The following is a 23,821-nucleotide window of genomic DNA, read 5'->3' as shown; positions in this document are numbered from 1 at the left end:
GTATACAGTATGGGGGAACAACTACAGCGTGTGGGGGGGTGTACAGTATGGAGAACAACTACAGAGGGGGAGGGAGGTATACCATATGAAGCGTCCTTACTACTTATGTATACTGCATGGGGAAAGAAATACAGAGAGAGAGGAGGGAAATACAGTATGGGGGGCTTGCTGTGGGGGAGTATACAGTATGTGGGGCGGAGGTATACAGTATGGAGACCTAACTACAGACCCTTTCTTATTTATAGGGAAACACAGCTGTATGGCATAATTAGTTATTTTACAGCTCTAGCTGGCGGCAGGATACACTGTTCAAATCCAGCACGTCTGTCCCGGCGTGCCACGAGGACGGAATTCATCTGGCAGTGCCTTTGACTGTATACACACACAATGCAGTCAGCAGTGATGCCGAATGATTTTCGTCTTCGCCGCGTGCCTGAACAGATACGCCGGTGGCAGAATTTTAAGAGCGTATGCTGCTGCTAGCAAGAATTAATATTCTAAGCTATGTTAAAACACAATAAAATAAAAGCAAAATACGTCTGGAATTTTAAGGTAAAAAAACGTCCGTATTTTTAATGTAATAATGCCCTCCATTAAAGTTAATAAGAAATTGTCCAGCAGTGCAAACACAGTAAAGAATAACAGCTGTAATTGATGATCACCATACATATAAGGAACATGCTTATTATTTACCACCTGCTTTTGCAAAATACAGCAGTTTTTTCTTTTTTTTTTTTATCCGTTCACAACTTGTTTTATTTTTACTTAAAATGATGGTCAGATTCAGCTTTTTTTTTTCCTGTGTGTAAACCTAGCCTGCATTGCTTTAGGGATTAGGGGCCCTATTACATGGGACATTTATCGTGCAAAAAATCTTTTTTCATTTAAATGATAATCGTCCTGTGTAATTGCAGGCAACAATCGAAAAATCGTTCATGTGTCGTTAATCGTTGATTTAGATCTGACCCTAAAATTATTGTTAATCGTTTGCTGTAATTCCGCATTTGTTCACTAATTGTTCAGTGTAAGGCCAACCGGGATGATCTTTTCTGAGACCAGCTGTTCCGTCACCCGGCTGCTGAGTTCTGATGCGCGTGCATCAGTGCGCACTCGCTTTAGAACTCCTTACAGCACACAATAGAGCCAGCGGCCGAAACCGCTCGCTCCATTGTGTGAACTGACAGGGTTTTCTGCGGCCGCTAGTCACTGAACATGTCAGTTTTCTACGGGGCCGCTAGGGATCCCGGCCAGAGTGTATACTGGGATTCCCTCAGCCTGCAGCACTATGTAAGTACCGCAGAAATCAGGGTTGTTGTAACAACGGCAATGAGTTCTGCGGAACTTACGTACTGTGAACATAGCCTTAGGCTGCGTTGACACGTAACGGATCCGCAGCGGGTTTCTCACTGCGAATTTGCAGCAAGACCCGCTGCAGATCCCTGACCAGTACACCCTATCGGCAGACAAACCCGCAGCAGCATGCAAGTTTGTCCGCAGCCCGCCCCGTTAACCCCCACCGCTGGAGCATATACATCACCTGGTTCCTGCTCCGGCTTGCTTCGGGGCTCCCAGTGTCTTCACATCCCGCTCAGCCAATCAGTGTGGCGCAGCGGGGCAGTGCACTGATTGGTTGAGCGGGACGTACCGGGAACCCCCTGAAGCAAACCAGAGAAACCTGCCGCGGATCCGTTACGTGTGAACGCAGCCTAATGCTGCGTTTACACGGTGCGATAATTTGCTCAATAGAACAATTAACGATTTCAAAGTAACAATGTTTTTTTTATAATGATCAGCGTTTAGATGGAACGATATATCATATAAACGCACCATAATTGCACACTGTTCATTATTTTGCTGGGATCAGATGGAATAAACGATCGTAGTAACAGTGTTAACTAACGACTATCGTACTGTGTAATATGGTGAACAATTTTAGGTTAACGATAAACAATCTGGTTTGCGTTGTAAAGGGTACCTATCATTTAAACAAACTTCTGTCATAGCAACATGTCACAGGTTTGTATCGGTTTAGGTCCAGGTGCTGAGACCCCTGCCAATTGTTAAAATGACGCTCTGCCTCTTCATCTCCCTCTCACTGCTAAAGTAGCGGTGGACGGAATTATAATGGAACCCTATGGAGGTTTTGGTAATCACCGGACCGGAAGTTCCATAGGGCTCCATTATAATTTCATCCACCACTACTTTAGCAGTGACAGGGAAATAAAGAGGCAGAGCGTGCGCAGTGCCCCTTCATTCTAACAATTGGCGGGAGTCTTAGCACCCAGACCCCGACCAATACAAACCGCCGACTGGTCAGAAGTTTGTTTAAATGATAGGTACCCTTAAACTCACAATCATCATTCTAGAACCAATTAACCCCTTGCCGCATGAGGGCGTAAATGTACGTCCTCATGCGAGTGGGGGGGGTTCCCAGAGGGTCCGCGTGGCGACCCCGCTCTGAATCGCCGCGATACCGGGTGCTATCTGCATCCCACGACCGCGGCAATTAGCCTTTTAAATGCAGCTGTCAAAGCAAATTTTCCCCTTCTCTGGTGTCTAGTGACGTGGTCGCGGATTAGCGATCCTCACATCTGTTACCGGACGGGATCCGCGCCTTAATGGCGCTGATCCCGGCTCGGGACTCTATTGTTTTTGGCTGGGGGACTTCTAGTATGTGTGTTTAAAAAAGTAAATAAATGTTTTTTCATTAATAAATAATCCCCTCCCCTAATAAAAATTTGAATTACCCCCCTTTCCCCATTTTATAAATAAAAATAAATAAATAAACAAACATATTTGTTATCGCCGCACATGTAATCGCCCGAACTATTAAATTATCACATTCCTGATCTTGCACGGTAAATGGCGTAAGCGCCCAAAAATTTCAAAGTGCAAAATTGCGCATTTTTGTGGCAAAAAGTTGCATATGCGCAATAGAGGTACTGATAGAAAGAACCCATCATGACGAAAAAAATGACACCTCACACAGCCCCATAGACCAAAGGATAAAAGCGCTATAAGCCTGGGAATGGAGCGATTTTAAGGAACATATATTTGTTAACAATGGTTTGAATTTTTTACAAGCCATCAGATACAATAAAAGTTATACATGTTATGTATCCTTGTAATCGTAACGACTTGAGGAACATGTATAACAAGCCAGTTTTACCCCAGGGTGAATGGCGTAATAACAAAAACCCTCCAAATAAAAAAATATATATATTTTTTTCAATTTCACCACACATTTCATTTTTTCCTGGTTATGCAGTGTACTTTATGCAAAAATTTAGCCTGTCATTGCAAAGTAGAATTAGTGACGCAAAAAATAAGGGCTCATGTGGGTTTCTAGGTGAAGAAATGCAAGTGCTATGGCCTTTAAAGCACAAGGAGGAAAAAGCGAAAACGAAAAAATGAAAATCGGTCCGGTCCTTAAGGGGTTAAATGATAGGTACCTTTAACTCACAATCATCATTCTAGAACCAATTAATTTTGTAACTTGAGTCATCTATGTATTTATACAATATGTAATATTAGGCTATGTTCACACACAGTATTTTTGCTCAGTATTTTGGTCAGTATTTTGCAACCAAAACAGGAGTGGATTGAAAACACAGAAAGGCTATGTTCACACACTGTTGAAATTGAGTGGATGTGAAATTGGTGTCTCTGCGTTGTGTTTTGGTTGATCTCCCTGAGGTCCACCAGCGTCCTTTTGCATGCACTTACTAGTCATTGCTCCCACTAGCCAGAAACCTACTCCACACTGATGAGGGGCAAAACCCCCAAAACAGCTGTCTGTGGATGGATACCTTGCTGAGGTGGTTTCCTTGACTGGACAACGCCTTTGGCCTGGTTGTTCCTTCCCGGAGGGAAGGTCTGGCTAGTTCACTGACGTCGAGACATGTGATAGTGTCTCTGCAGTGTTCTTTTGCATATTTGATTTCCCAGGGGGCAATGTTCTAGAATACACTGACGTTGAGAGACACGTGATGGTGTCTCTGCGGTGTTTTGGTTGATCTCCTTGAGGTCAACCAGCATCCTTTTGCATGCACTTACTAGTCATTGCTCCCACTAGCCAGAAACCTACTCCACACTGATGAGGGGCAAAAACCGCGAAACAGCTGTCTGTGGATGGATACCTTGCTGAGGTGGTTTCCTTGACTGGAGAACGCCTTTGGCCCGGTTGTTCCTTCCCGGAGGGAAGGTCTGGCTAGTTCACTGACGTCGAGACGTGATGGTGTCTCTGCAGTGTTCTTTTGCATATTTGAAATTGAGTGGATGGCCGTCATTTAATGGCACATAACGTCCGTTATTTCAGAACAATGGCCGTTTAAAAAGAACGCCAATTATTTGCCGTTAAATGGCGGCGATCCACTCAATTTCAACAGTGTGTGAACATCACCTTTCTGTGTTTTCAATACACCTCTGGTTGAGGTTGCAAAATACTGAGCAAAAATACTATGTGTGAACATAGCCTTACAATGTAACATAATAGACAGCCATTCCACAGTAACCCAATAGCCCAGCAGCTGCTACTTCACAATAAGATGAGCTTCCCCAGCACAGCTTTACCGTCTCATCGCTCCGCAGCTCTGCTCCCCGTGAGAGTCCAAATTTCTTAAAATAGCAGCTCCAGATTACAAAGTGCGATAGAAAGTTTTTGATACGAGATTTCATGGCTGTTAAGGGAGCAGAAATGTTTAGGATGAGCGAGAATCCAGCGGAATGCTGAGTCAGTGCTCGGTAATGAAATCACTCGGTGTGGTTGCCAAATGTTAGTTTTTCCTGTGGGTTTTTATTTGGCTGACAATGGTGCACGCGGGAATTTACGCATTATATTTCAAGATGTTGCATTCTCATTCGTACCTTGTTTAGGTAACGGTAGTATTTATGGTACTTTTTTGTGCAGGTTTTTTTACTGCAAGATATAAGTGTTAAGTGTTATGTTGCGATAATTCGCCAAATCGATCGTTTAATGATTTTGAAGCAACGATTTGGTTTTTATAACGATCAGCGTTTAGATGAATAAATAGTAAGAAATAGTTAGAAAATTTGTAAGAAAAATCGTTAGTACGATCGTTTTTAACATATTTCACATAGGGTGAATCTTTGAAAGACTGTTTACACGGAGCGATCTGCAAATTTTTAGCGACAGACGATTTAAGAACATGTTGAAAGATCAAAAAGAACGATGTGTCGCCCGTCGCTTGATCCTTTGCTGTGTTTACACGGAACGATTATCGCTCAAATGTGATTGTTATTGGGAAAATTCGGAAGATAATCGTTCCGTGTAAACGCAGCATAAGTCTCTTTTACATGAGTGATGCGTGGCGGACAGCAATGCATTGAATGGGCCACATGTGGATCCAATCAGCATTGATCCATAAGCATTTGCTTATTCCTCATTTGGTTCTGAGCAAGGAGCCTTTCCAGTAGCCTTAAAGGGGAGCTCCAGCAAAAAAATTTTAATAAATCTTTCAAATCAACTGGTGCCAGGGATTTGTAATTTATTTCTATTAAAAAAAAACTCCACTCTTACAGTAATTATCAGCTGCTGTATGTCCTGCAGGAAGTGGTATATCTTTCCAGTCTGGAAAGCAATAGAGGCATTTGCTACTGCTCTGGACAGTTCCTGACATGGACAGAGGTGGCAGCAGAGAGCACTGTATCAGACTGGAAAGAATACACCACTTCCTGCAGGACATACAGCAACTGATAAGTACCGGAAGACTTGAGATTTTTAAATAGAAGTAATTTACCAATCTATATAACTTTCTGGTACCAGATGATTTATTTTTCCAGAGTTCCCCTTTGAATGGATACTCTTTTGGCCTCCATCTGGCAGTGGAAGCCTAAGGAGGCATGTAGGGGGAGATTTATCAAACATGGTGTAAAGTGAAACTGGCTCAGTTGCCCCTAGCAACCAATCAGATTCCATTTTTTAGGCCACACAGACTATTTGGAAAATGAAAGGTGGAATCTGATTGGTTGCTAGGGGCAACTGAGCCAGTCTCACTTTACACCATGTTCGATAAATCTCCCCCTCAGTGTGTATTATGATAACATGGCTGCCATACCTGCTAAACATAATGTGAACACAGCCCAACACACAGTGGGTTAAATGTTGCTGACACTCTTTCCGTGGGATGTCATGCTACAGATGTCTGATGCTCAGAGACAGGAAGGACATTTGTCATGCATGAAATGTGTAGTTTTCCACTGCTTTTAAGTGTTTTAATCAACGGCTGTCAGCCAGATCAAGTGTCAGCCGCTTATTATGTGTACAGATAATGCCTTTAATCAGCCACTTGTACAGCCGCAGCCTGGCATTGCCGCTTTGCGTATATTGTCCTATTACTCTCTGGTTCCTCACAGATGAAGGTGTGTCTCTGCCCGTCTTCATATTTTAGCCCGTAATTAACTCAACAGCGGCCTGAACGGAGCAAAAACAATGGTATTTACCAAGGCTTTATGCCGCAAAGTTTCCACTTTAATCCAATGGATCTGAGAACTATATTAAAGTTGACCTCATTTCCTCCGTTGTGTCTTCTGTTGGCCGGAATCTTATTGTGTTTTACAACGAACAAAAACCCCCGTGTCCGATATTCCACAATACGTAAGATAGGGAGCCTGACACGAGGAGAGAATTCTTCTAATGATCCATTGTTCGCTAAGGACCCTATTACACGGAACGATAATCGGCCGAATCGGCCCTATCCAGCCCATTATAGTTCCATGTAATAAACACAACGATCAGCCGATGACAACGATCATCGGTTGACCGTTGATATAGGTTTGAATCTATAATTGTGGGGCACCGACCGCGCATCGATACGTGTAATAACTGTGCGCAGCTGACTATTTGCAAAGTGCATACATTACCTATCCATGCTGCAGGGCTCCTCCTGCGATCTGCTTCTCCCCGGGTCCCGTGCGCTGCAGCTTCAGAGCGGCCTGTCTTATCAGACAGACCACTTAGCCAATCACTGGCTGTGACCGCCGCGGCCAGTAAAGCTGCAGCGCTTGGGACCCGGGGAGGAGCGGACCGCAAGTGGAGTCCTGGACCATGGATAGGTAATGTATGCAATTTAAGCAAGGGTTGCAAGGACATTGGTCAGGGGTGTAACTAGAAACGGCTGGGCCCCCCTATTCTCTCCCATCCCACTGTAGGTTATCCTCCTGTTAGCTCTCTGCCCAGTAGATAGCATATGTTAGGCGTCTCACCTGGTATCCCCTCCCCGTAGTGGAGATCTCCCCTAGTGCTCCCCATGGTAGACATCTCCCCTAGTGCCCCCCATGGTAGGCATCTTCCCTAGTGCCCCCCATGGTAGGCATCTTCCCTAGTGTCCCCCCATGGTAGACATCTCCCCTAGTGCCCCCCATGGCAGACATCTCCCCTAGTGCCCCCCATGGTAGGCATCTTCCCTAGTGTCCCCCCATGGTAGACATCTCCCCTAGTGTCCCCCATGGTAGGCATCTTCCCTAGTGTCGCCCCATGGTAGGCATCTCACCTTGTATGCCCCCGTACATAGTGTCCCCCAAAATAGACATCTCGCCTATTATCCAACCCCCCCCCCCCCAGTACATAGTGCCCCCCATGGTAGGCATCTACTTTGGTAGTATGATGGCAGCTCAGGTCCAGTGTCTTGCAGGGATAGGCCCCCTGGTGTGTTGGGCCCCATAGCAGCCGCTATGGCTGCTACAGTGGTAGTTACGCCCCTGACATCGGTAATGATGTCCATGCAGCCCTTTTTAAACAATTATCGGGCTGTGTAATAGGCCCAGTAAACGAGTGCCGATCTAGCAGGTCAGCTCTTGTTTACAGTTATTATCGGGCCCCCATCGGCCCGTGTAATAACGCTCTAAGAAAAAGCCCCCTGTTCTAGTAAATGGAAGGGGCGAGATTTGCAGAAAGCAGTGTGATATTTATAAATGAGGTTGTCTAAAGGCGCTATTATATGGGGCGACAGAAAGGAGCAAACCAGCGCTGTCAGCTGCTGGCGCTATTACACGCGTCGGCAGCGAGCGGGTAAGTGCAGGGGAGGCCGTGGGGAGCTGCCCAGTTGAATGCAAGATTGTCTGGGCAGCCCATAGAGGATAGCGGCTATTCCACGGAGCGACGACAGCAGATCACTGCTATCACAGTCGTTTGTCTTTCAACATGTTGAAAGACAAATGACAGCAACGATCAGCTCACGTCGTTCATATCGGCTGATCGTTGCCTTCTATTACATAAGATGAATATTGCCGATAATCGTTCCATGTAATAGGGCCTTAACTCAAATTATTTACTCACCTGTAGTGTTGAGCGGATCTGTCACAATGTTCGGGTTGGCCTATGGTATCTAAATGCTAATGCTCTAAATTTGATTTCCCGAGTCTGCAGAAAAATAATAAATAAAATAAGTTTATACTTACCTATTCTCCCGCATTGTCCTGTACCTAATATTAAAGGGGTATTCCACTGAAACATAACTTTTGACACATTGCTGTGCATGGTGAGACTAATAATTCATTTGATATTTGTTGTTATCTATTCAGTCTCCTTCCCCCAGTTCTCAGCTGCTGCTTTCTGCTGAAGACACAAAAATCTGTGTGTGAGCTTTTCTCTCTGTCTACCCCTCCTCCCCCCTCCCTTCTGAGATGGGTGATGTAAACAAGCCCCTGGCTTGCAACACTGTAACTTCTTTGTAATGCTGGGAGGGTTGTTCTGAGGTCAAGTTGCTAATAAACTCACTGTGATTACTCCTTCCGGCATTACAAAGTTGCTACAACATTGCAGATAAAGTCAATCAGGGACTTGTTTGCATCAGCCATCTCAGAAGGGAGGGGGGAGGAGAGGGAGACAGAGAGAAACTCACACACATTTTTGTGTCTTCAGCAGAAAACAGCAGCTCAGAACTGGGGGAAGGAGTCTGAATAAATAACAAGTATGGAAGGAATTGTTAGTCTCACCATGGGCAGCAACATATCAAAAGTTATGTGGAGTGGAGTTAGGCTCGGTTCACAGTACGTTTTTGCAATCCGTTTTTTCCATCTGTTTTTTTAGCAAAAAAACGGATGGAAAAATGGATGCATGTGTGTGCATCAGTTTTGATCAGTTTTCACATTGAATTCCATTATAACAAAAACGGATCAAAACGGATTGACATGTGATTGACAGCGGCTGCAGCACTGGTGGCACAGAGGGGGCGTATCAAGAAATGTAAAAAAAAATAAAAAAATTATATATATATATATATATATACTGTATGTATATATATATATATATATATATATATATATATATATATCTTTTATAACATTTTAATAAAAAAATATAATATATATATGGATTAACTCCCCCATTATACTGCGGGTTTTTGGTTAGCAGAGCTGTATAAAACCCGAACAGGATGATGCGAAACCTGGATCTGTCATTGTTATAGTTTTCTAGTTTTTCATTTTCATCCCTGACATGTTGGACAATTAGACTGATGCCTGATTTTATATTTTTTGTTCGTCCAAACAGCATATGCGAGAGGCTGCTGAGCGGCGGCAACAGCTGGAATTAGAGCATGAGCAAGCCTTGGCTGTTCTCAATGCAAAGCAGCAGGAGATTGAGCTTCTACAAAAGGTAAGAGGCCGGTTATGCTGCAGCTTGCTGTCTAAGTGCCATCACACAAATATATATATATATACTGCCATCGTGTTTCCTCTCTTAACAGGTTGTTTCAAAGTCTTTTCATACCGTGTTTTACTGAAATCTATTGGGAAAGCTGGGTGCCAAATAACAGTTGTCTCACCTTCGCCCGAATTCTCAAAGTCGAATCTGACTAGAATTGCAATGATGAGAAAGGGATCTACTACCCTGTGTCCCCAGAAAATAAGACCTAGTAGAGGTTTTGCTCAGTTGCTAAATATAAGTATGTTTGAGCTTTGTCCCCCCCTTTTTGCATTCTGACTTCTCTACACAGGTGTAATGGGTAAATTTTGCAGTTTTTCTTCCTCATTTTATATCATACGTCATGGTGCTTGTTCCAGTTAAAAGTGATCTTTTATCATCTGCGGATTGTGCCTCCTGGGCGGGGTTTCTTGACGTGAAACCCCGCCCAGGAGGCACAATCCGCAGATGATAAAAAGAATTACCCTGCCATATGACAAGCACCATGACGTATGATATAAAATAAGGTATGAAAATGGAAACATTTACCCTTTACACCTGTGTAGAGAAGTCATGATGCAAAAAGGGGGCGACAGTGTCACTTTAAGTGTCTCTGTAGTTCCTAGCAAGAACCATATTTGGTCCTTTGCGTTCCCGGGTAGGGTACACCAACACAACTAAGGGTCCATTTACACAGAAAGATTATCTGACAGATTATCTGCCAAAGATTTGAAGCCAAAGCCAGGAATGGATTTGAAAAGAGGAGAAATCTCACGCTTTCCTTTATGACCTGATCTTTGTTTCTGGCTTTGGCTTCAAATCTTTGGCAGATAATCTGTGAGATAATCTTTCTGTGTAAATGTCCCCCTTAGGGTCCATTTACTTAGAAAGATTATCTGCCAAAGATTTAAAGACAAAGCCAAAGACAGACTATAAGCAGAGATCAGGTCATAATGGAAAGCCTGAGATTTCTCCTCTTTTCAAATCCATTCCTGGCTTTGGCTTCAAATCTGTCACATAATCTTTCTGTGTAAATGGAGGCTTACTCTCCTGAATCTTTCCCAATTCTTCCATACTCAATTAACAAACAGGTTAGAAGGTTTCTAGAAGCTCCACCAGGTGCTAAGTAACTCACCAGTTTGATCTGTACACTAAGGGCTCATTCACATGTTCAGTGCACGGTCTGTAATTACGATCGGTCAGTGTGCTCCGGAACTCCCGGCATCATTATTCATTATGAGGCTGCGAGCTTCGAAATAGTTTAAATCTTTGCGCTACTGTACTAACAATAGCATGAATATTTAAACTGGTTAATGTCGGAAGTTCCAAAGTCCTTTCTGTAGCACATCGACCATAGTTATAGACTGTGTGCGGAATGTGTGAATGTCCCCTGAGTGTGCGTGGGTAATGTTACCTCATACTTAAAAAAAAAAAATCTTTTAAATCAATTGGTGCCAGAGATTTGTAATTTACTTCTATTAAAAAAAAAAAAAAATCTCATCTTCCTGTACTTATCAGCTGATGTATGTCCTGCAGGAAGTGGTGTATTCTTTCCAGTCTGGAGAGGAGGAGAGGTTTTCTATGGGGATTAGTGACAGGTTCCCTTTAAGAGATAGATATATTGAATAACCACTACACCCTTCTCACCAACTGAGATTATCTCTCACACTATAGATGCGCGGAGTCTGGGAGAGATTTATTGTCACATATTGTCGTCCATCAGATATCTGCCCAGTACCTGTCACATCTTTTAGATATACATAATGGTCAGTGGATAAACTGGAGATGCTTTGACACATCAGACAGACATATGGGAAAGAGGGAGACATGAATAGTAGGGAAATATGCTACAGGTCCCTGTCATTTACTGTATATAAGTCTATGGAGCCTGGGTCCTGCAATGAGTCAGGACGGACAGCCATGCGGGGAGAGAAGCAATATACCACAGGCTTCATCCAGCTATTACTGCCTCTGAGATCTTAGCACTGAGACCCTGACCAATCCTAACTTTTGAAATGTTCATATGATAAAATACAAAAAAGATAAGTTCAACAGCCCCAATAGATCCTAGTTCAGGTAGAAGGGGATGCACGCGGGGGGGTAAACAATCAGTATGGCAAGATACAGGTACTACGACAGCATTCAGTTAGCGCAAATCTTAATTGAGAAGCCAAGAACAGAATACAACGTTTCGACCCACACTCGAGTTTTTGTCAAATATATATTTGTCAATAAAGATTTGAGGTTTCCACTAACTGGATGCTGTTGAACTACCTGTTGAGCACATAGTAAGTTTTCAGAACTCACCTGCCTAAGTAGGGAGCAATGCAGGGTGAGGAGTCCCGGATATTCATGAGCGTTGGTCACCCCTGCCCACCAGGCCACTGGCCCTTGATGCCAGTTCCCCCCAATACTTTTTATAAACTCCAGATATGACAATCAGAATAAATCCCTGGAGCAGCATCCTATTACCAGACATCTAGTGCCCATAACCTGTAATATTATATTTTTTATGAAAAGCATCCAGACCTTCTAGGAACTTATGACTCGGCCAAGACAACATCATGTGACAGAGAGTTCCATAGTATCACTGCTCTTACAGTAAAGAATCCCCAGCTGTGATTATAGTATAACTTACTTTCCTGTAAATGTGGAGAAGGCCCCCTTGGCATGGTTACAGTTTTACAGGCTATGTTCACATAATGTTTTTTTTGTTTTTTTGGACGGCTGTCATTTGGTTCGTTTTGATGCCAAAATGACAGCCGGCCAAAAAAACAACAACTAAAGGATGTTATGTAAACATAGTCTTAACCGTTATTTGCTTCTTCTCAGCCCAAGCCTCCAGCTTCCCCAAATATGATAATATTATAATAGTACACTATTCTCCTCTGTGCCCATTACCTTACCCAATTTAATGCAAGTATTAAAATTGTATTCTGAAATTCCCCTCCTTCAATTCTTAAAGGACAAGTGCCATGAAAAACTTTTTCCCAGTAATTGAAGCACATTACAAATTATATAACTCTGTAATATGCTTCAATCACCTATCTGCCTCCCTTCCCTGTCTTTTCCCCCCTCCACCCCCCACCAGGAAGTGTCCTAACTCACACAGACCTGATTACTGTCGTCACCATCACCAAGCTCTTCTCTCAGCTCCTTCTCCTGTTACAGCAGCCCCCCCTCCCCCTCCCCTGCCTTGTCAGGTGACTCAGCTTGCTCAGCTCCCATTGGCTGAACAACTGTAAGCCATCACTTGGACTGGGGGGGGGGGGCTGCTGTAACAGGACCTAGAGCAGCCTTCCTGCTGATGACTCATCCTAACAAGAAGGAGCTGCCTGGTGACGGTGACGACAGTCATTAGGTCTGTGTGAGTTAGGACACTTGCCTGCACTATTGATTTCTGCAAAAAATAATTAAACAACAGTGACACTTTAACCCCTAGGCAACCCTGGATGTACCCGTACGTCCAGGGCCGCCTCCATGTGTTCAGAGCGGGGCCGCTCTCTGAACCGCCGCGTTCCCAGGTGCCGCTCATAGCCAGGGACCACAGCTATTAGCGGGCACGGTCCGATCGCTGTGCCGGCTAATAAAGTAATCGGATGCTGCTGTCAAAGTTGACAGCTGCATCCGATTACTTGATGCAGCTGATCCCTGGTGTCTAGTGCGGTAGATCGCGATCCACACATCTTACCACGGCTCGGCACTCGATTGCTTCCGGCTGCAGCAGAGATGTGCCTATCTCATAGATCTATACTGCATATCTATGCAGCATAGTTCTGTATGAGAGATCAGTGCACTTATACTAGAAGTACCCCAGGGGGAATAACGCTAACCCCAGGAAGAATAACCCTAACCCCAGGGGGAATAACCCTAACCCCAGGGGGGCTTCTAGTATAAGTGTAAAAGTTAAAAATAAAGTGTTGTTATTAATAAAAAGCCCCCTCCCCTAATATAAGTCAGAATCACCCCCCTTTTCCTATGTTATAAATAAAAATAAATAAATAAACATGTTTTGCATCGCCCTGTGCGTAATCGCCCAAACTATTAATTATTAAACCTTTTAATGGAGTTAAATATTGGTGGAAGACAAAGTAAACTAATTCTCATTCCGTTTCCATGCGACTGTGAGCCGAGGCGGCCATTGATCTCGCTGGTGTTGATAAATAGCGCAGAGATTTTTAATCTGATATTTCTTATACTGCTTTATTGGTATAGGACAATAAGTGCTTTGTATCTGTACTGTCTGGGGAAGAAATGACTCCTCTTATCTATGAGGACGGGATGACTGATGTTCTAACACCCGACCTGCTCTCTGCAGATTGCTCCCATTTGCTGTTGTACACTCACATGTTGCAACTGGTAACGTAAAGTCACATATTAGAATCCTTGCCATTTGCATATTGATGAAATATTCAACGCTTTTCTTTATGTCAAGGCCCAGGTCGAAGCCAAGAAGGAACATGAAGGTGCAGTCCAGCTGCTAGAGGTGAGTAACCATGTCTGAGAGCTATAGCTGGATCACTTTTACCATAGGGCTGCTAGGTTTATTTGTATTATTGTAATTCCATGTTTAGGTTAGGTTCACACTACGTTTTTGGGGTTTTTTTCATCCTTTTTTTTTCCATCTTTTTTTTCCCCATGCATTTGTGTGCATCCTTTTTCCATTGACTGCCATTATAAAAAAAAAAAAAAAAAAAAAGGATCAAAACGCATCCGTTTTTTTTTTTTTACGTACACAAAAACATACTTGACCTTATTTTTGGCCACGTAAAAAAAAATGGATGTGTTTCGATCGTTTTTTTTTACAATGAAAGTCAATGGAAAAACAACAAAACGGATGCACACTAATGCATCTGTTTTTCCTTCCTTTTTTTTAGTATGTGCAAAAACAGATGGAAAAAACGTAGTGTGAACGCAGCATTTTTCTTTCTTCATTTTATTGTGTTGATTTTTTTTTTGCTTTAGGCAATGTTCACACAATGTACAAACATCGGCCGTTGTTTTGAGTGACAGCTGTTTAGCATGTTTCTACGGCTGATATTGCAATATCAGCCGCAGAAAGGTTATTTAATGCATAGGACGGGTCAAAAAAAAAAGACTAAGGAACTTGGTCAGGAACAGTGGTCGTTGTTTCCATTGACTTCAATGCAAATCGTTACAAAGAATGGCCGTTGTGTAAACTAAAAACAATGGCCTTTCTTTTCATAAAAAGAAGGTTGTGTGAACATAGCCTCATAGACAATATAGGATAAAATGGTGCAGTGAAACTTAGGGGACTAAATTGCTTACGGCTATGTTCCTTCAGTTGTGTGGTGGCTGTGTTTTTTTTTTTGTTTGTTTTTTTTGGGGGGGGGGGGCGCATTTTGGCGCCAAAACATGGCCATTTAGGGCCAGGATATGCATCAAACAACATGCGAGACTAATTCCATACTTGTTGTTATCTATTCAGTCTGCTTCCCCCAGTTCTGAGCTGCTTTCTGCTGAAGACACAAAAATCTTTGTGTAAACTTTTCTCTTTGTCTCCTTCTCCTCCTCCCCCCTCCCTTCTGAGACAGCTGATGTAAACAAGTCCCTGGCCGACTGTATTTTCAACATTGTAGCTTCTTTGTAATGCTGGGAGGTTAAATCACAGTAAGTTCATTAGCATTTTGACCTCAGAATAACCCTTCCGACATTACAAAGAAGCTACAATGTTACAGATAAAGCCTGCAAGGGACTTGTAGACATCAGCTGTCTCAGAAAAGAGGAAGGGGAGACAGAGAGTAAGACTCACACAAAGATTTTTGTGTCTTCAGCAGAAAGCAGCAGCTGAGAACTGGGGGAAGGAGGCTGAATAGATAATAAGTATGGACGGAATTGTTAGTCTCACCATGGGCAGCAACATATCAAAAGTTAGGTTTGAGTGGAATACCCCTTTAACACATTGGTTGCAGCTAACTCCAACTCACTTTAACATAGATAACTTTTCCAGTTCCCTGCCGAAATTGCTGCAATGTTGTTCCCATACACTGAGCATTGGGTACTGGCCTCAGTCACTATAGTACATGCACAGCATTGTTTTTGTTTTAAAACCCCTTTAAGATTGTTGTGCAAAATTCCAATCCTTGGTAAATTTTCCCTACTAAGTGTGGATTACACATTTGCAAGTGTAATATTATGGTACAATGGTACCAAAAGGCTGCTGGGTACCATTGTATTCCTCTACTAACATGTTCTGTATGTGTATCATACAAATGTACATGGACAGAATGGCGTTTGAGAGTTGTGAATTTTTTTGTGTCCACTATATGAAGACAATGGTTTCATTACAGTTATAAGAAAAACAATAAGCTTTTGAGAGTTTCAAGGAATTAGCATCATGACCCAGACATATCAGGGCTGCGCTAGACATAGATCCGACGAAACGACGCAAATTGTGCAAAAATATTCAAATTTTGCCCGACCTTTGCCGCACTCACCAAGTTGGCTGGCATGTGGGGCTTAACTTATCATGAGTAAAGACAATTATTGTGCTAGAAGCAGGCCATTGCCGTTCACTCTTATACCCCTGATGAAGTTGGTCATATGTAGTTGTTCAGCAGAAACCTGTAGGGCAAAAATGATTATTAGTTGACAGAAAAGGTACTAGTCAGTAAAAATACTAGAGGCAGATGAAAACAATGCTTTACACTGATCTGCTACAATATAAGCAATCTAACAGGTGCTTATAATAGGCTCCTAGAGGGGCTTGGAATGTAAAAAAAATTATGTAATAAATGAATAAAATGAAAATAAATCAATCTGTACCTTTTCCCTTCTGCAAAAACTAGCATTGTTAGTGGAAAAATAAAAATAAAAAGTTATGGGTCTTAGATGGAAGATAATGTTTGCTAAAAATCTAAATTTGGGTGGTCAAGAAGGGGGTTTTGTCTTGGTACCTAAAATTAAAGGAGAAGTCCGGTGAACATTTTTTGTTAAAGTATTGTATTGCCCCCTAAAAGGTATACAAATCACCAATATACACTTATTACAGGAAAGTGCTTTTTTTCCCTGCACTTATTACTGCATCAAGGCTTCACTTTCTAGAAAACAGGGTGATGTCACTTCCTGGATAACATGGTGATGTCACTTCCTGGATAACATGGTGATGCCACTTCCTGGATAACATGGTGATGTCACTTCCTGGATAACAGGGTGGTGTCACTTCCTAGATAACATGGTGATGTCACTTCTTGGATAACATGGTGATGTCACTTCCTGGATAACATGGTGATGTCACTTCTTGGATAACATGGTGATGTCACTTCCTGGATAACATGGTGATGACACTTCCTGGATAACATGGTGATGTCACTTCCTGGATAACATGGTAATGTCACTTCCTGGATAACATGGTGATGTCACTTCCTGGATAACATGGTGATGTCCCTTCCTGGATAACATGGTGATGTCACTTCCTGAATAACATGGTGATGTCACTTCCTGGATAACATGGTGATGTCACTTCCTGGATAACATGGGGATGTCACTTCCTGGATAACATGGTGATGTCACGCCCCGACTCCCAGAGCTGTGCGGGCTGTGGCTGCTGGAGAGGATGATGGCAGGGGGATGCTCAGTGTCCCTCCAGTGCCCTGTGTCCCTCAGTGTCCCCCTGCCATCATCCTCTCCAGCAGCCACAGGCGGCACAGATTTGGGAGTCGGGGTGTGATATCACCATGTTATCCAGGAAGTGACATCACCATGTTATCCAGGAAGTGACATCACCATGTTATCCAGGAAGTGACATCACCATTTTATCCAGGAAGTGACATCACCATGTTATCCAGGACGTGAAGCCTTGATGTAGTAGCAAGTGCAGGGAAAAAAGCACTATATATATATATATATATATATATATATATATATATATATATATATCCCTTGATATGTTTCATTCCATTGGTTGGTTATTTTTCACAGCTTGTTGCTTTCATGGCATCTTTGTCAGCTGCGGTGCTGCCTATACATACTGACACACATAGGGACACAACAGGGAGATGTAATCTTCAGCCATTCATTTTCCCTGGGCTTTGCTTTCATTACTCACAAGTGGCATTATCATATATATTAAAATTGATTTCCTCCCCCAGAACACAGAAGTTAATAAATAATCACAATGAATCCCACTTCCCAGTCCCAACCCCCCGGACAGATAAGACCCGAGTGAATCTACTACCGCAAGTCCAGAGAATGGGGACGGTAGTCAGAGAATATTTCGGTGTCGATATCATTTCGTGGTGACAATTTTGGAAAAATATAAATGTTTCGGAGTTTGCGGCATCAACGTTTCCCTTATGTATCTGTTACCATGACGGCTCCTTTACAAGTGGCAGCTATATATATAATAGAGCAGATCAATCCTTCCCTAAGGCTGCTCTCTAGGGCTGGGTTCACAACACTGCTCTTCTGTCTGAAAATAACAGTAGTGCTGGATCCCCTGCCTGCCACATACTGATGGTGGCATATAGACCCAATTAAAGGGGTACTCCAGTTGAAAATAAATAAATAATATATATATATATTTTTTATTTTTATTTTTTTTTCTTAAATCAACCGATATCAGAAAGTTAAACAGATTTGTAATTTACTTCTATCTGAATAAATCTGCAGCTTCCAGTACTTTTCAGCTACTGTGTGTCCTGCAGGAAGTGGTATATTCTTTCCAGTCTGACACAGTGCTCTCTGCTGCCACCTCTGTCCATGTCAGGAACTGTCCAGAGCAGGAGAGGTTTTCTGTTTCAATATATTTATTAGGTTTTAACAAACTTTTCCAAATAAAAACAGTTGTACAACTTAGAACCGTACAACATTTCCAAAAAACATAGCAGGAGAGGTTTTCTATGGGGATTTGCTACTGCTCTAGACAGTTCCTGACATGGACAGAGGTGGCAGCAGAGAGCACTGAAAGAATACACCACTTCCCGCCAGCCATACAGCAGCTGATAAGTATGGAAAGACGATTTTTTAATAGAAGTAAAATATAAATCTTTGTCAATTTCTGAAACCAGTTGATTTAATAGAAAAAACATTCCACTTTAATATCATGGTATCTTGCATTGTAGAGGATTATAGTTCAATTACGGTTTATTAATTAGGATGGAATCCATAAAATAAGCTACTAACATAATCTCAGACATAGATGTAAACAAGGTCCTAAGAACAATCTGCAAGATTACAGTATATGCTTAGAATTGGACCTAATATACAGTAGTTGCCAGTTAACTATAGGGGGAGTTTTATCAAACATGGTGTAAAGTGAAACTGGCTCAGTTGCCCCTAGCAACCAATCAGATTCCACCTTTCATTCCTCACAGACTCTTTGGAAAATGAAAGGTGGAATCTGATTGGTTGCTAGGGGCAACTGAGCCAGTTTCACTTTACACCATGTTTGCTCCATTGAGATCAAATACTATATATAGTTGTGTGAATCTAGTCTTACTAGTAACATAAATAACACTGTTATAGCATAGCATATATTCTATTAGACATGCTTGGAGCCTTTATATCACCCCACCATTGATATAACACAGGGATGGGGAACCTCTGGCCCTCCAGCTGTTGCAAAACTACAATTCCCATCATGCCTGGACAGCCAAAGCAAAGCACCTACATAATGTATAATGTATGCAGAATCTAGCACCTACATAATATATACTGTATGCATAATCTAGAACCTACATTATGTATACTGTATGCAGAATCTAGAACCTAAATAATATATACTAGATGCAGAATCTAGAACCTACATTATACATAGTGTATGCAGAATCTAGAACCTATATTATATATTCTGTATGCAGAATCTAGAACCTACATTAAATATACTGTATGCAGAATCTAGAACCTACATTAAATATACTGTATGCAGCATCTAGAACCTACATTTTATATACTGTATTCAGAATCTAGCACCTACATTATATATAGGTCTATGAATGTGTTATACAAAGCTAGGCTTAGGACTGTACATCATCTCTCGGATAGACTGTAAATCCTACAATGCATAGTTTGGTTGTCACCCTTGTTATATATACATATGATTGTAGAATACATCCTGCTGGCTTGCTCAGGCTCTCCGCCATTCTGTGATGTACTCAGGTGTACTTCCATGCATGCCATACCAGGTGATGATAAGTTTTAAGTTCGCTTTTATTTAAACTGTTGTGTATTTAAACTACGTTTTGTTCCTTTCTGTTGAATTAGTATTTTATGTTTGATATTGTGTTTTTGTCCGGACCTCTCGCTTTGCCTTTCACCCAGAACACTTTGGACAGCATGCAGGTATTTGAACTGCCTCTTTGTGCCTTTGCCTCCTCATTCGCCCCCCCCTGTGCATGTCTCCTGTTGTTGAATCATTCTTATAGAAAGCATGCAGCCAGAAACGGGGCTCTGGGAGAGGACATCTTGCGCCCCCCTCCCCCCCAACTCCTCCCCCCTTTGCCATGCACATTGATTTCAATACATGCCTTCAAGCCAGTATGGTTATTTGCGGCATTGACAGGCGTCCACTAACTGCACTATCTTCTTTTTTATAAACCTACAGAACCAGTAGTACTATAACTGGTACTTAATCCCAGTTCTCCCAGGTTGACCCATTATAACAGGTTTGTGTCATGACTATTCGCAACACTGAGCATGCTCCTTGCATGGCCTTCAATGATAATAATTGAAAGGACACAACTTCTTGCCTACATGTGCATGCTCCCATGGATTGGATGCTGAACAGATGCTGAGATCCTGTTTAGTATTAGTATGTCCATAGACTGTGGGCTTTCCACTTTAGCATTTGTTAAAGGGTAACCCTTACTATCTAGGTCTCAGCCTCTGGGCATAAACGTTTCTTTTGTTGACTGTTCATTACAATACGCTGGAGATGGAGCGCAGCTTGTTGTAACCTTTAACCCCTGGATGTCGCTCCTGCCCTTTAACAGGACTACGACAGGTGCAGAGCAGAAACAAGTATCATCCCATATCAACCCTTCTGTGCAGAAGTCAATGACTCCTATTGTTTGGCTACATGTAGCCAATCTTACAGTATCCGAGTAGGTTACATTATTTGAATCTCCCTGTCTTCTCCTATTCATTCTCTTCTGGCTCTTGATTTGTTTTCCAGTATCTTTTTTTTTCCCGATGAAAAATACCAGAATTTATTATTTAACAAATAAGAAAAAAAAAAACAAGTTGTAAGAATGGTTCAACAACCCCTGTTATTAGTTGCTTGAATTCAGATCACCTAAAGGGGTGCCCGCACATGAAGCATTTTCTTTTATTTTTTGCCGTGCGTCTAACGGCCTCGCAGCCAAAACTGCACCCTTGGCGCAAATCACTGTGGTTTTGCGATGATCTTTTTGGCCTGGTTGAATAAACGGATGTAGCATGTCATTTCAATGATTTTTTTCCTGTCTAAGCCACATGGAAGAAAATGCATTCCAATTAGTGTTGAGCAGAATTGAACTGTTCAGGGTTGGCAATTTCTCCAAACCTGGACTCCCAGCATTTGATTCCCGGTATCTGGAGAAACTGTATGCCACCCTAGGGTTAATAGGAGCTGCCTGCTTTGGTTAATTGGAGTGTGAGTACAGCCGAATGTGCCCGCATTCCAATTAAGAGAAAGTGATGTTCGCCTGGACATCCAGCCGGATAAACATCACAGAGAGCGTCCGGTGTTTGACACGGCCGTGTCAACCATCGGCCACTCTAATGCCACGTGTGAACGTGGCCATGAGCTGTATCCATGTTTTCCAGGACTCCCTAGGGCAGGGGTAGGGGACCTTGGCTCTCCAGCTGTTGCAAAGCTACTACTCTCATCATGCCTGGACAGCCAAAAGCTTTGGCTGTCCAGGCATGATGGGGAGTTGTACTTTTGCAACAGCTGAAGAGCCAAGGTTAACCTAACCTTGCCCTAGTACGGAAAGAGCAACAAAAAGTATGTAGCGCTCAGGGACTTAGAACTAACAATACAGCAGGGTTAAAGCTACCAGCTTGTTAAGTGACCCCCTCCAAGGTGCTTGCAACCAGATCCAGTAGCCAAACCACGTCAAGGGTTAATGTAATCCAAGGTTCCGTTTATTATAAAATGACTATGGCGACGCGTTTCAGCAGGCCCGTTCCCACCTTTCTCAAGTCAACAGTTTACATGTATCACAATGGTTTTATAGAGAAAATCTAATCACGTCATGATGGAGCGTCAGCATGGATCTCATCCCGAACCTTGAGTGACAAAACACAAGGCAGTCCAGCGTGATACCAGCACTACCTTGCAATCTACCATGCGTTCCACCATCGGCAGATGGACTCGTCTGGCCAACTAAATGACAATTAGGCCAATGATCATGATCAAGTTCAATATCTATTTTAAATTCAATTTACTTTTAATTATACTTTGGAACGCATAGCTGGACCGCAGAGTCACTTCTGGTTCATAGTGAGCCAGATGAGTCCATCCGCAGGTGGTGGAACGCATAGTGGAACGCAAGGTACAGTAGATCCATGGTGACGCTCCATTATGATGTGAGTATACTGTATTTTCTTTATAAAACCATTGTGATACATGTAAACTGGTGGCTTGAGAAAGGGGGGAACTGGTCCACTGAAACGCGTCGCCATAGTGATTTTATAACGAGCGGAACCTTGGATTACATTAACCCTTGACATGGTTTGGCTACTGGATCTGGTTGCAAGCACCTTGGAGGGGGTCAGGTTTAAAATTTCAACCTTTCCCCCATAATGAAGTAAGTGCCACCTAACAAGCTGGTAGCTATGACCCTGCTGTATTGTTGATTCTAAGTCCCTGAGCGCTACATACTTTTTTTTTTTGTTCTTTCCGTACTACTACTACCAGTGTGTATATCTGCCCCGGACATTACCAAGCGTCCTCCGTTTGGATGTTCCTGTGGAAAGGGGATTGGAATATATGTTACACGTTATTGTGGATCATTGGTGGAGTGGGTTAGGTGTCATATCTATACCCACATACACCGGGTGAGTCCCATATCCTATACTCTTTTATTTGGATGAGTGCTATCCCGTTCTTGGTTAACCTTGCCCTAGGGCGTCAACCAACTTCTCAAGACGCCAAGAATGAAACACCAAGTGTTTCGGTTCTGAGAAATTGCCAAACCCGGACAGTTTCTTCAAGTCCGCTCAATGCTAATTGCAATGCATTTACTATTAATCTGTGCAATTTTGGTTAAATGGTTTTAGTGTGCACGCAAGACAAAAAAAAAACACTGCATATTCGAGCACCCTTTCAAAATAATCACAAAGTGATTATAAATCTTATCGAGTTTATTTCAAACAGATCAATGACTTTTCTTAACGTATAATGTCCGATAAGACAAATAAATCATAATTCAACATTCTAGTGGGAGTCTTAGACTTGGATATCATGCCTCGAAGATGGCCGGGCCCACAGTGCTTGTCAGGACCATTGTCATCCATGGACCTGTATTGTCATCCATGGACCTGTATATATTACCTTACGTCTAAATCATGGATGAAATGACCAATAACATGTACAGGTGTGGTGACCTGAATTCAAACAGCTTGTGTTATTTTCTAGAGGTTGTAGCACAGTCCTTTATGTCTTTGTAGAATAGCTGTAGATTGTTTTCGAGGATTCCTCGTGTTGCTGTATTCACTTTGACAATATTTAATGGATTTACATATTTTATAATTTTAGCTTTCAGCTATTATCTTGTTTTCCTTGCATTAATCTTTTTTAGGTTAATACTCCTTAGTATACTGGGTAACCGTGTACAGTCCATTGCATCATTTGTTAACTGTAGGCCTTTAAAAAGAGTGTATGATACTGGGAAAAACAGCGCCAATCCAGTCTATTCCTTTGAATGTGGCTTAGCTGCATTACCAGAAACCAGCTATAGACAGACTTGGCAACATACATTGATTTTGAAATCATAAGGCCTTTATCAACCATTGAGAAGAAAAACTTTAGTTGGCAGAAAAATCTCAATTTAATTGATATAATTTGGCATGCCGCCATGGTTCTATGCCTATAGTACATTAAAGGGGTTGTTTCACCAAAAAGAAAAAAATTACAATGAACTGGTCCCAGCAAGTGCCTATAGATTTGAAATTTACTTCTATTAAAAAAGTGTAGTAGAAGAAGTAAAAGAAGTGGTATTATTTCCATTCTGC

The 23,821-nt window shown here is 42.3% G+C and overlaps 1 protein-coding gene across 21 annotated transcripts in view; it reads left to right on the top strand.

Annotated features, from left to right (window-relative positions):
* Nucleotides 1-23,821, top strand: part of RIMBP2 (RIMS binding protein 2) — a 312,677-nt gene that overhangs the window by 206,165 nt on the left and 82,691 nt on the right. For 14 of the 21 annotated variants that reach the window (XM_069960976.1, XM_069960983.1, XM_069960980.1 and 11 more), the window contains 3 exons: nt 9,512-9,616; nt 14,079-14,129; nt 19,925-19,945. In XM_069960976.1, coding sequence (XP_069817077.1) covers nt 9,512-9,616; nt 14,079-14,129; nt 19,925-19,945 — 177 coding nt within the window. Of the gene's footprint in view, nt 1-9,511; nt 9,617-13,766; nt 14,003-14,078; nt 14,130-19,924; nt 19,946-23,821 lie in introns of those variants that run through there. The other 7 variants (XM_069960981.1, XM_069960977.1, XM_069960993.1 and 4 more) reach the window with 4 other exon arrangements.

This window comes from Dendropsophus ebraccatus, chromosome 3 (assembly GCF_027789765.1).
Source record: "Dendropsophus ebraccatus isolate aDenEbr1 chromosome 3, aDenEbr1.pat, whole genome shotgun sequence".
Classification (NCBI taxonomy): Eukaryota; Metazoa; Chordata; class Amphibia; order Anura; family Hylidae; genus Dendropsophus; species Dendropsophus ebraccatus.
The sequence above is the reverse complement of the archived record's forward strand: the minus strand, read 5'-3'. Positions and strand labels throughout refer to the sequence as shown.